The 14,018-nt window shown below is 37.9% G+C and overlaps 1 protein-coding gene across 3 annotated transcripts in view; it reads left to right on the top strand.

Annotated features, from left to right (window-relative positions):
• USH1C (USH1 protein network component harmonin) overlaps positions 1–14,018 on the top strand; it is a 393,388-nt gene that overhangs the window by 146,817 nt on the left and 232,553 nt on the right. For all 3 annotated transcript variants that reach the window (XM_053720656.1, XM_053720654.1, XM_053720653.1), the window contains exons 8-10: positions 573–676; positions 10,560–10,644; positions 13,449–13,508. In XM_053720656.1, the coding sequence (XP_053576631.1) occupies positions 573–676; positions 10,560–10,644; positions 13,449–13,508 (249 nt within the window). The remainder of the gene's footprint in view (positions 1–572; positions 677–10,559; positions 10,645–13,448; positions 13,509–14,018) is intronic.

The raw sequence follows: 14,018 nt of genomic DNA, 5'->3' as shown, positions 1-14,018 counted from the left end.
TATCTCTGGCTTCACCTAACCCCGCACATTACATGTCAAACCGGATACACAGCCACACCCTAGTGTTGTGACACTACCCACAAACAGACTTTTGGGCAACCACCTAAAGGTCCTCCTAACCTCCCTTTTGCTGTAAGCGGCCAGAAACTGCTAGGTGAGATTGAATGAGTCCCACTCAGGTGTTGTGCGCCTCAGCAGGGTGCGGCTGGTCAGCCAATCAGAAGCGGCATATGCCTGAAGCCACAAATTACAAGCTGTTTTCCTTTGAGAGCTGCAAGAATTGTGGCCTCTAAGTGGCAGTTTACCTGTGTGTTAAGTGCATAGAAACATTAGAGCGTATCATTTAGTATTAAATTTCCCATTAAAGTTGCTTCTCTCCTGAAAATAATGTTTTAAGTGAATGTTTACATTTTTCAAATATGAAAACCAAAAAATAAGGTAGTAAATTGTATTTATTAAGTTTTGTTTAGGATTCTAGTGTAATGGCTAATTTATTTTTAAATGGAAACCAAAAAAGTCATACATTGTGAAGTTTGTTTTTAACATGAAAAATTCTGTCTATAATTTTTCAGGAGGGCAAAAGCAGTGTGGCAGGACTGGCATCGGCTGGTGGAAGGGACGTTAAGGAAAAAAAAGTGTTTATTAGTTTAGTAGGCACCATTGGTATGGGATGCAGGTAAGACCTACTACTTTCTAACTACTACAGTAATAATATATATAAATAAGATGTCAGTTAAGGAACTAAAAATAGTTACATTCTAATTAACAAACAGTTTAGGGAGACTGTATCATTTTACCAGTTAGTAAGAAGTGACGCGTTTCGCTGCCTTGCTGTCATTAGGTTTGATGTATAACAGGCTGGATTAAATATCAGGAATGTACAGTACTAGCAACCTCTCATAGCTTCTGCTGTGGAATCCAGTTTTGAAAACAGCTGCACCATACTTTCTGGAAAAAAATGCACGAGCAGTGTAAAAGGCTTTACATTCTGTAAAATTACCCAGAGTGCATTTAACAATTTTGTTTTAGTGTGAAACTAACTCTCATGTGTATGTTATACTCCTGAATCAGCCTCCTTCCAACTGCACATTTTGACTCCTTTTACTGTTATTCATATATTTATGAAGAAAAAAAACAAAAACACTTTTGGCCTAAATGATAAAACCTGTTAATATTTGTTTCTAAAAAAAAAAAGTTAGAGACATTTTACTAATTTTTCTTTCATCCATACAAAAGATCAACATTACATGTTGATTGTTCCCTGAAAAGTGTGAATTAAAAGCTGTTTGAATTAAGAAATTAAATGGATATTAAACTTAGAATTTCATTAGCCAGAAAATGTTTAATTATGCATTGATAAAAAAAATAACCTTTGTTTTATTTCACCTGCTTTTACTGTAATTTAAAGTAAAAATTCAACTTTCATGATTCATAGGCATGCGATTATAAACCACTTTCCAAATTTACTTTTATCATCAAATTTGCTTTGTTCTTTTAGTAATCTTTTTTTAAAAGCTTATTTCCTCATTTCTAAGCCTTTGGCAGACACCTCTTATCTCAGTGCACTGTGACAGTTTTTTACAGTTAGATAGTACTAGTTCATGTGTCCCATATATATAACATTGTGCTCACTCCTGTGGAGTTATTTGTGAATCAGCACCAGGGCTTTATTAAGCCCATGGCAAACAAGGCATTTGCCTAGGGTGGCAGATGAGGGTCGGCACTTTCTGTAGGCTCTATGAGGAGCAGCAGTTGGCAGGTGACTATCTTTGAATTGCCAGCGCTATAAGTGACCTCTAGTCAGCTCCCTCCCTCATGATAGCAGCAGGCCATGTATCGTGCGCATAGTGCATCTTGCTACGGGCAAGTGTAAGGGCCGGAGGGGGTGCTGGTAACATACAGTGTGTGCAACTAAAAGTTGTATTATGTGATTAAAAAAAGCCTCTACCTTTTGAGGGGCATGTTTAATCCAGCAGATCTGTAGATTTCTAAGGGTCATCTGTAGTACGGCATCCATGCATCGTTGTGCGCACAGTACATCTTGCTACGGGCAAGTGTAAAAACTGGAAAGCAGTGCTGGTCACACAGTGTGCGCAATGCAGCCCACTTGCATTAATAAGGGGACTAGTGGAAAGAGGGAGCGGAGGCTACAGACAGACCGAATGTGAGGCACACAAGAGCATCTTGCAAGGACGCTGTGAACAAGTTTAGGGGCGGTGCCAGACATAGCGTGCATATCCATGCTTGCAGCATTTAGAGGACTACGGAGACAGTGAGGCCGAATTATGAAGCCGCCAACTATGCTGCATTCGATGACACCAATACACTCGCCTAACATACCTGAATACGCTCTCCTTATTAATAAAACAAGCTGTCAAAAAGCTGCACACCAAGTACGGGGCAATGAGCAGTGGACTTGTTGTTAACTAACAGTCATCGATCTCGCTGCTATTCGGCTTTTTCCCAACTTTATTTACACCCTGTCACTAAATGCCGACACTATACTAAAATGTTTAACCCCTATCCCGCCACTCCCAGACCCCACCGCAACTAAATTAAGTTATAACCCCATTCCGCTGCTCCCGGAGCCCACCGTAACTCTAATAAAGTTATTAACCCCTATCCCTCCGCTCCCGGAGCCCACCGCAACTCTAATAAAGTTATTAACCCCTATCCCTCCGCTCCCGGAGCCCACCGCAACTCTAATAAAGTTATTAACCCCTATCCCCCCACTCCTGGACCCCTCCGCAACTAAATAAATGTATTAACCCCTAAATCCCTGGCCTCCCACATCACTACCACTTACTAAACCTATTAATCCCTAAACCGCCAGCCCCCCACATCGCCATAAACTAAATTAAGCTATTAACCCCTAAACCTAACAACCCGCTAACTTTATATTAAATATTAACTCATCCCTATCTTATAATAAATTTAAACTTACCTTTAGAATTAAAATAAACTATATTAAACTGCTAATTAACCTACCATAACTATTATACTAAAATTACATTAAACTATATTAAACTATTAATTAACCTACCCTAACTACTATACTAAAATTACATTAAACTAACAATTATATTAACTATATTACATATTTAAAAACCTAACCCTGTTTAAGTTATTTAAATCTACTATTAAGAATTACTAAATTACAAAAAAATAACAACTAAGTTACACAAAAAACACTAAGTTACACAAAATAAAAAATAAATTATCAAATATTTAAACTTATTACACCTAATCTAATAGCCCTAACAAAATAAAAAAGCCCCCCCAAAATAAGAAAAAACCTAGCCTACAATAAACTACCAATAGCCCTTAAAAGGGCCTTTTGCGGGGCATTGCCCCAAATAAATCAGCTCTTTTACCTGTTAAAAAAAAATACAAAAACCCCCCAACAGTAAAACCCACCACCCATGCAACCAACCCCCCAAATAAAACCCAATCTAAAAAAAACTAAGCTCCCCATTGCCCTGGGCATTTGTATGGGCATTGCTCTTAAAAGGGCATTCAGCTCTTTTACTGCCCAAAGTCCCTAACCTAAAATTAAAACCCACCCAATAAACCCTTAAAAAACCCTCACACTAACCCCCGAAGATCCACTTACAGTTTTCGAAGACCGGACATCCATCCTCTTCCAAGCAGCAGAAGTCCTCAGCGAAGCCGGCAGAAGTCTTCATCCAAGCGGGCCGAAGTCTTCATGCAAGCCGGCAGAAGTCTTCATCCAGACGGCATCTTCTATCTTCATCCATCCAGCTATTAATTTGTAATAGTAGATTTAAATAACTTGAGTAGGGTTAGGTTTTTAAATATGTAATATAGTTAGGGTAGGTTAATTAATAGTTTAATATAGTTTAATGTAATTGTAGGATAATAGTTAGGGTAGGTTAATTAGTAGTTTACTATAGTTTATTTTAATTCTAAATTTAAATTTATTATAAGATAGGGATGAGTTAATATTTAATGTAAAGTTAGCGGGTTGTTAGGTTTAGGGGTTAATAGCTTAATTTAGTTTATGGCGATGTGGGGGGCTTGCGGTTTAGGGGTTAATAGGTTTAGTAAGTGGTAGTGATGTGGGAGGCCAGGGGTTTAGGGGTTAATACATTTATTTAGTTGCGGAGGGGTTCGGGAGTGGCGGCGATGTAGGTGTCGGTGATGTCGGGGCGGCGGATTAGGGGTGTTTAGACTTGGGGCTTTTGTTAGGGTGTTAGGTGTAAACGTAACTTTTATTCTACCATAGAAATCAATGGGATATCTGGCAGCATCAAACATAAGCTTTCGCTACTTTCAGACTCCCATTGATTCCTATGGCATCCGCGGCCTCCAGGGTGGCTGATTGAAAACCAGGTACGCTAGGCCGGAATAGCTGTGAGCGTACCTGTTAGAAGTTTGATAACTTTCAAAAGTTGTCAGATAGCGCCGAATTTGTATTCGGAACATCTGTAATGACGTAAGCATCGATCTGTGTCGGATTGAGACCGGCGGATCATATGTTACGTCACAAATTTCAACTTTTGCTGGTCTGTAGGCTTTGATAAATGGGTTGAATCAGGCTCGCCACAATTACGCTGCAGAATTCCAGTGTATTTGTGGTTGATGGATTGATAAATATCCCTCAGTTACTACTGCTGGGCTGAAAGTGGAGAATAACACACTTTTAATTTGAAGTAGAAAACAGCTGAGACTGAGGTTTTGATCACTGTAAAAAATAAAAGAGAACACCCATTAGAACTTTCAAGGCCTAATCTCTAAGGGGATTTTTTTTTTACATTCTTTGTGGGTTGGGAAATAACACTTAGGTTTTTATTGCCCCTTGGAGGGATAGAGCTTCACATCTGTAACCGATAAGGAAAGAAATCCATATATATTGCAAGTAAAGAATATATACCGCAGCTTTATATTGACAAACCTTAGAATGCTGAGCCATGATGTAAATACAGAAAATAATTGTATATATTGTAAACCTTGCTGGATGTTGTGGATTACTTGCACACAATTGTGTGATGGATATGTATAACATGCAAATTATAAGCTTTCCCAATATAAATTGGTGTGGAAGCTGCAGAAAACTTGCTGTGGAAAAGGAACTATCTATCAAGCTCCGAATGGAGCTTGACGCCTCGTGTTTCTGGCGAGCCTGCAGGCTCGCCAGAAACACCAGTTATGAAGCAGCGGTCTAAAGACCGCTGCTCCATAACCCTGTCTGCCTGCTCTGAGCAGGCGGACAGACATCGCCGGATTGACACCCCCCTGCTGGCGGCCGCGAGTCTGAATACGGAGAGCGTATTGCTCTCCGCATTCAGCGATGTCTGTCGGACCTGATCCGCACTGTCGGATCAGGTCCGACAGACATATGATAAATAGGCCTCTTAGTCTGCTCTTGAAATGGTTTCGGAACATGCTATGAAAAAGACTAATAACTTATTATAAGTAGTATTATATACACTGTGTGCTCTGATTATCAGACTGCATAGATCATCCCACCTGTATGTAGGTAACGTCCATGTGCTGCTGGGAATCACTAGGATTTCAATGTGCCCTTTGACTTGAATAATCTAAAAAATCAGTACAGAGAACAAAATATTATATATTAAAGTAGGTAGCCCCTGAGCAAAAAGTATTATGGGCAAAAAAGGCCTAAAACCTGTGGGAGTTGGAGGCAGCAGAATTTTGAGTGCCTAGGGCAGCAGAAAACCTTAATACGCCACTGGTCAGCACTGATTGGCTAAAATGCAAGTCTGTCAAAAGAATGGAAATAAAGGGGCAGTCTGCAGAGGCTTAGATATAAGGTAATCACTGAGATTTTAAACATAAAACTTTGTGTAGACTGTTCCTTTTAACGCTGAAAATTGTATTTTTTCCACTCTTACCAGAAAGGCTGGAGTGTATTTTTTGGGTTGCAGGGCACTGACATTCTCTCATGCTGATCAGTGATTGGCTGATATGCGTAAAAATCTTATATATCTGTCCCTAATTAGCCATAACAAAGGAAGTAATATTATCAGCATTCAGAAGCAGTTTGAGAGTGCAACATAATGCATATTTTTAAAAACAAAATTACATTTATAAATGCTTTCAGAAAATGAATATTGCATGCATATTTTACAACATATTTCCTATGCATAAATAATAATAATGGAAATATTATAGTATAGGTGTGTACTCCCTTCTAATGATCATTGGCTAACAGGAGCTTACTTTCAAAACTCACTGGCTAATAGGCATTTCTTGTGAATGCTTAATGATAGATATGTACAACATTAAACAGCTTTTAATCTGCATCTTTTTCAGTCAAATAATAGCATTTTTAAGTACAATGTCCCTATTTTAAAGGCAGTATTGTCACCTTTACTAAGACACTTGGAATACAAGTTTTTTAAATGCTTATTAGTTTAGTCAAATGTCTCAATTGATTATGAGGCATACGAGTCATAACTATAATGTGTTTGTTAATAATATATACATAATAAAAACAAAACTGATACAAATTTCTTTAGTATACTAATAGTTTTTAAGCATCTGTTTTATTCTGACATCTAGTGGCTAATTGTGGGTACTACTTACATAATCTATGTATATTATTTTTTATATTATTTTCTTACGCCTAGATTTAGAGTTCTGCGTTAGCCGTCAAAACCAGCGTTAAGGGGTCCTAACGCTGGTTTTTACCGCCCGCTGGTATTTAGAGTCAGTCAGGAAAGGGTCTAACGCTCACTTTCCAGCTGCGACTTTTCCATACCGCAGATCCCCTTACGCCAATTGCGTATCCTATCTTTTCAATGGGATCTTCCTAACGCTGGTATTTAGAGTCTTGGCTGAAGTGAGCGTTAGAACTCTAACGACAAAACTCCAGCCGCAGAAAAAAGTCAGGTGTTAAGAGCTTTATGGGCTAATGCCGGTTTATAAAGCTCTTAACTACTGTGCTCTAAAGTACACTAACACCCATAAACTACATATGTACCCCTAAACCGAGGCCCCCCCACATCACTGCCACTCTAATACATTTTTTTTTAACCCCTAATCTGCCGACCGCACACCGCCCCCACATACATTATCCCTATGTACCCCTAATCTGCTGCCCCTAACATCGCCGACACCTACATAATATTTATTAACCCCTAATCTGACCCCCCAACGTCGCCGCTACCTTACCTACACTTATTAACCCCTAATCTGCCGACCGGACCTCGCCGCCACTATAATAAATGTATTAACCCCTAAACCGCCACACTCCCGCCTCAAAAACCCTATAATAAATAGTATTAACCCCTAATCAGCCCTCCCTAACATCTTTGACACCTAACTTCAAGTATTAACCCCTAATCTGCCGACCGGACCTCGCCGCTACTCTAATAAATGTATTAACCCCTAAAGCTCAGTCTAACCCTAACACTAACACCCCCCTAAGTTAAATATAATTCAAATCTAATGAAATAAATTATTTCTTATTTAATAAATTAATCCTATTTAAAGCTAAATACTTACCTGTAAAATAAACCCTATTATAGCTACAATATAACGAATAATTATATTGTAGCTATTTTAGGATTTATATTTATTTTACAGGCAACTTTGTATTTATTTTAACTAGGTACAATAGCTATTAAATAGTTATTAACTATTTAATAGCTACCTAGTTAAAATAATTACAAAATTACCTGTAAAATAAATCCTAACCTAAGTTACAATTAAACCTAACACTACACTATCAATAAATTAATTAAATAAACTACCTACAATTACCTACAATTAAATCAACTAAACTAAATTACAAAAAAAACCCCACTAAATTACAAAAAATAAAAAAAGATTACAAGAATTTTAAACTAATTACACCTACTCTAAGCCCCCTAAAAAAATAACAAAGCCCCCAAAATAAAAAAATGCCCTACCCTATTCTAAAATAAAAAGTTAACAGCTCTATTACCTTACCAGCCCTTAAAAGGGCTTTTTGCGGGGCATGCCCCAAAGAAATCAGCTCTTTTGCCTGTAAAAAAAACATACAATACCCTCCCAACATTACAACCCACCACCCACATACCCCTAATCTAACCCAAACCCCCCTTAAAAAACCTAACACTAAGCCCCTGAAGATCTCCCTACCTTGTCTTCACCCAGCCGGGTATCACCGATCCATCCAGAAGAGGGTCCGAAGTCTTCATCCTATCCGGCAAGAAGAGGTCCTCCAGAGGGTCCAAAGTCTTCATCTAGGTGGCATCTTCTATCTTCTTCCATCCGGAGCGGAGCGGGACCATCTTTAAGTAGCCGACGCGGAGCCATCCTTCCTCACCGACGGACTAATGACGAATGAAGGTTCCTTTAAATGGCGTCATTCAAGATGGCGTCCCTCGAATTCCGATTGGCTGAATTAAGGTAGGAAAAATCTGATTGGCTGATTGAATCAGCTAATCAGATTGAAGTTCAATCCGATTGGCTTATTGGATCAGCCAATCAGATTGAGCTCGCATTCTATTGGCTGATCAGAACAGCCAATAGAATGTAAGCTCAATACGATTGGCTGATCCAATTAGCCAATCGGATTGAACTTCAATCTGATTGGCTGATTCAATCAGCCAATCAGATTTTCCCTACCTTAATTCCGATTGGCTGATAGAATCCTATCAGCCAATCGGAATTCAAGGAACGCCATCTTGGATGATGTCATTTAAAGGAACCTTCATTCGTCGTTAGTCCGTCGGTGAGGAAGGATGGCTCCGCGTTGGCAGCTTCAAGATGGACCCGCTCCGCTCCGGATGGAAGAAGATAGAAGATGCCGCCTGGATGAAGACTTTGGACCCTCTGGAGGACCTCTTCTTGCCGGATAGGATGAAGACTTCGGACCCTCTTCTGGACGGATCGGTGATACCCGGCTGGGTGAAGACAAGGTAGGGAGATCTTCAGGGGCTTAGTGTTAGGTTTTTTAAGGGGGGTTTGGGTTAGATTAGGGGTATGTGGGTGGTGGGTTGTAATGTTGGGGGGGGTGTTGTAACAAAGGTAATAGAGCTGTTAACTTTTTATTTTAGAATAGGGTAGGGCATTTTTTTATTTTTGGGGCTTTGTTATTTTTTTAGGGGGCTTAGAGTAGGTGTAATTAGTTTAAAATTCTTGTAATCTTTTTTTATTTTTTGTAATTTAGTGTTTGTTTTTTTTTGTAATTTAGTTTAGTTGATTTAATTGTAGGTAATTGTAGGTAGTTTATTTAATTAATTTATTGATAGTGTAGTGTTAGGTTTAATTGTAACTTAGGTTAGGATTTATTTTACAGGTAATTTTGTAATTATTTTAACTAGATAGCTATTAAATAGTTAATAACTATTTAATAGCTATTGTACCTAGTTAAAATAAATACAAAGTTGCCTGTAAAATAAATATAAATCCTAAAATAGCTACAATATAATTATTCGTTATATTGTAGCTATATTAGGGTTTATTTTACAGGTAAGTATTTAGCTTTAAATAGGATTAATATATTTAATAAGAAATAATTTATTTCGTTAGATTTGAATTATATTTAACTTAGGGGGGTGTTAGTGTTAGGGTTAGACTGAGCTTTAGGGGTTAATACATTTATTAGAGTAGCGGCGAGGTCCGGTCGGCAGATTAGGGGTTAATACTTGAAGTTAGGTGTCAAAGATGTTAGGGAGGGCTGATTAGGGGTTAATACTATTTATTATAGGGTTTTTGAGGCGGGAGTGTGGCGGTTTAGGGGTTAATACATTTATTATAGTGGCGGCGAGGTCCGGTCGGCAGATTAGGGGTTAATAAGTGTAGGTGGGGGGTCAGATTAGATTTAAATTATATTTAATTTAGGGGATGTTAGGGTTAGGGTTAGACTTAGCTTTAGGGGTTAATACATTTTTTATAGTAGCGGTGAGGTCCGGTTGGCAGATTAGGGGTTAATACTTGAAGTTAGGTGTCGGCAATGTTAGTGAGGGCAGATTAGGGGTTAATAAAATTTATTATAGGGTTTGCGAGGTGGGAGTGAGGCGGTTTAGGGGTTAATACATTTATTATAGTGGCGGCGTCCGGTCGGAAGATTAGGGGTTAATAAGTGTAGGTAAGGTAGCGGTGACGTTGGGGGGGGCAGATTAGGGGTTAATAAGTGTAAGGTTAGGGGTGTTTAGACTCGGGGTACATGTTAGGGTGTTAGGTGCAGACTTGAAACTGTTTCCCCATAGGAAACAATGGGGCTGCGTTAGGAGCTGAACGCTGCTTTTTTGCAGGTTTTTTTCAGCTCAAACTGCCCCATTGTTTCCTATGGGGGAATCGTGCACAAGCACGTTTTTCAAGCTGGCCGCTACCGTAAGCAACGCTGGTATTGAGAGTTGAAGTGGCGGTAAATATGCCTGTACGCTCCCTTTTTGGAGCCTAACGCAGCCCTTCAGAGAACTCTGAATACCAGCGGTATTTAAAAGGTGCGGGGGGAAAAAAGCCAGCGTTAGCAACGCGGGTTGTTACAGACAAAACTCTAAATCTAGCCGTTAGAGAGTAAACCAAAACAATTGACTTTTAAATTCATATTAACACAATTTGTTTTATTTATTTTTTTAAAGCATTTCTAGTGGCCCTTCTCAAAAACCTGGAATTTTTATCAGCAATGTTAAACCAGGTTCAATTTCTTCTGAAGTAGGATTAGAGGTGAGTTTATTTTATTTCTATTTAGTTCTAAATATTGTAAATATATCATTTAAATACTTGATAGTGAGAAGAATGTGCAGCATTGTGAGGCTGCCAATGCCTGATATTTAAAATGAGATAAATGAATTATTGTAAGATGGAATTATATGTAACAGGATTTTATTTAAACATTTATAAACAGCATGCTGGATATTTCAGAGTCTGACCTAGGGCTTCTTCATAAAATACAAATAGGTGCTGTTATAACTGTATTAAGAATAAAAAGACTTGTTCAACCTATATCAGTTAAAGGGACAATAAAGTCTAAATGAAACTTTCACGATTTAGATAGTGTTTTGCAATTTTACTTCTATTATCTATTTTACTTAAAGGGATACTAAACACATTTTTTTTCCTTAATGATTCAGATAGAGCAGCAATTTTAAGCATTTTCTAATTTACTCCTATTATCGATTTTTCTTTCTTCTCTTGGTATCATTATTTTAAAAGCAGGAATAAGCATGAGCTTAGGAGCCAGCCCATTTTAGGTTCAGCACCCTGGATAGCGCTTGCTAAATGGTTGCTACATTTAGCCCCCAATAAGCAAGTGTAACCCAGGTCTGAACCAAACATGGGCCAGCTTCTAAGCTTTACATTCCTGTCTATGTCCCTTAAACACAAATCTATGCACGTCCTTCAATTATCCTATATATAAATATATTGAGGAATTAGTAACATGCGCTAAGTGTACTGAAAGCAACAGGGGAATGTCAGTGCAGTAAATTTAAAATGCCAGATAGATAACACACTTGGGGCAAGATTACAAGTGATGCGCAATAGACTTTGGGCTAGTGCGATGGCGATTTTGCAATCAATTTTTCTTCCGCTGATTTTACAAGTCGCTTCGCATCAACCCATACCGCGATCTAAGAGCTCTGGTAAAGTGTGTTCTGTAAAAATAAAAAGTTTGACAAAACACAAGAAAAATACATTACAAAGTACACTTACACCCATAAAATACACCATTAACCCCTAAACATCCCAAACACTAAATAAAAGTATTAACCCTTAAACCACCATCCCATCATATTGCAAAGTAATAAACTAATAACTAAACCCCCTAATGTAACACCCCCTTAACCCCAATTAAAATACCCATACATTTTTTTTAAAGTATACTAACTACCTTAAAAAAAATAAAAACTTACCTGCAAAATTAAATTAAAACCTAAGCTTACCCTAAAAGGTTTTTGACATCACTAAAAAAAAAAAATTACACACAAAAAACCTACCATTACAAAAAATAACAAACTAAATTACCAAAAAAATTATTCCGATTCTAATACCCCCAAAACAAAATCCCACTTCAAAATTAAAAAAAAAAAAAAATTCTACAAATAACTACCAATAGCCCCTAAAATGGCCTTTGTCTGGCATTGCCCTAAAGCTAACAGCTCTTTTGTATAAAATAAAAAAGAGTTGTTAGCCTTTTGTATTTTAATAAAAAATACAAATACAATAAAAAATAAAAAATAAACTAATCTTAAAAAAAACACCCCAAAAAAACCTAAAAACTAAGTCTAACCCCAAAATTGGTACTCACCAATGATGATGGGCGGCGCTCCATCTTCATTCATCGCAGGTCCATCTTCTTCCCAGCCGCGGCCCATCTATTTTCTTCATCTCGGTGGTGGTGGCGGTCCTCCTCTACATCCGATTGACACAGAGCTCCCTCTTCATGCGATCTCCAGCCACACACTGAAGATGTAACCTTTTATATAGGGATACCCTTGCATTCCTATTGGCTGATTTAATTCTTCAAATTCATATCAGCCAATAGGATGAAAGCTTTTTCCTTTTTTTCTTCACTTTTTTTTTCTCCATTGATTTCTATGGGCGAACACTTGCACGTGCACGCCAAAACTCCTCTGGAGATGTTTGCGATTATCGGGCTACTGCTAGTGAAAAAAACACATTTTTCTCAACTTTTAATACGAGCAGATCCCGAGAATCGCAAAAGGCATATCGCTAGTGATGTTTTCGCTAACTGTAAATTTAGATTTGCCGTGCGACTTGTAATCTCGCCCTTGGTGTATAAGTGTGTCTGTTTATTATATTTGTATATAGAGAGAAATACTGGCTCCAAAAACTTGCCAGTATGCAGAAAACCCATAGAATTTGTTTGGGCTTTGTTTCTGAGCATTATATTCTAATATATATGTCTCTTCATCATATATAAAGCCCTGCATAACAAGATAAACAGCGATTGAGCTGAAATTTGCATTTCTAAAATTATTTGGAGGACCTTACAGTACTGATGACACTTAGAGATATTCTCAGCAGACCAGAGAGCTTTAGATTAGCAGAACCTATGGGCCGATTTACTAATGTGCGGGTGGACATGATCCGCTGTAGCTGATCATATCCGCCGCACATTTTAATGCCGACAGCATACGCTATCGACATTTAGCATTGTACAAGCATTTTTAGTAAACTGCTGGTGCAATACCGCCCCCTGCAGAATCGTGGACAATCGGCCGCTACTTCTTAACTTCCGCTTCAGGTGGACCTAAAACGGACTGGGTCGGAAGCAGCATACGTTGCTTCATAAATCGACACCTATATGTGCATTTAAACTTACATGATTAACAATAAAATGACTCGGTAAAGCCTTCAATTATTAGTATCAGTGAAATCTGCAGTGTGAACAAATTATATAAAAGCCTTTGAATGTATCACTGATTATCTGATATAGGATATTTTATACAGAAGTTAACTGAAATAATAAAGTGATAATAATAATGTTTTTTGTTCTTTTTACTCAGATAGGAGATCAGATTGTGGAAGTAAATGGAGTGGATTTCTCTAGTCTGGACCATAAAGAGGTGATGTTTATGAGTCTGTTAAGGTTTAAATCTATCTTTATAGAGGGGATTTTGATTTCATTCTCTTTTATACACACAGAAATCATTGCTAAATCATGGCAATTTAGAGCCATTGTTGAAACCTCTCTACAAGATTGTTTGCAAGCAAATGACACTTTTACATGTCATGAAAAACAACGTGGGGAACTATTTTTGTTAGATTTACTTATTTTGTTAATTTTATATCCTTTTATATCCTTACCCAGAATTCATTGTTTCAGGTAAATCACTTACTGCTGAGGGTTTCTGTGTAAAGCCACCTAATTTGTTTAAATTTGCAGAGGTTCTACACAGCTACTTTGTGTAATTGTATTTAAGATGGACTTTGTACAGTGTTTTTTACCCGCTCTAACATATATTGAGACTAGTTTGTTTGGCATTCTAGCAGAATAAGCTGCTACTGCTCACTTGCTCATATAAACGTTGACAGCACAACAATCACAAATGCAGGCGCTGAGACTGTGTCTGACA

Source organism: Bombina bombina, chromosome 7, assembly GCF_027579735.1.
Source record: "Bombina bombina isolate aBomBom1 chromosome 7, aBomBom1.pri, whole genome shotgun sequence".
Lineage (NCBI taxonomy): Eukaryota > Metazoa > Chordata > Amphibia > Anura > Bombinatoridae > Bombina > Bombina bombina.
The sequence above is the reverse complement of the archived record's forward strand: the minus strand, read 5'-3'. Positions and strand labels throughout refer to the sequence as shown.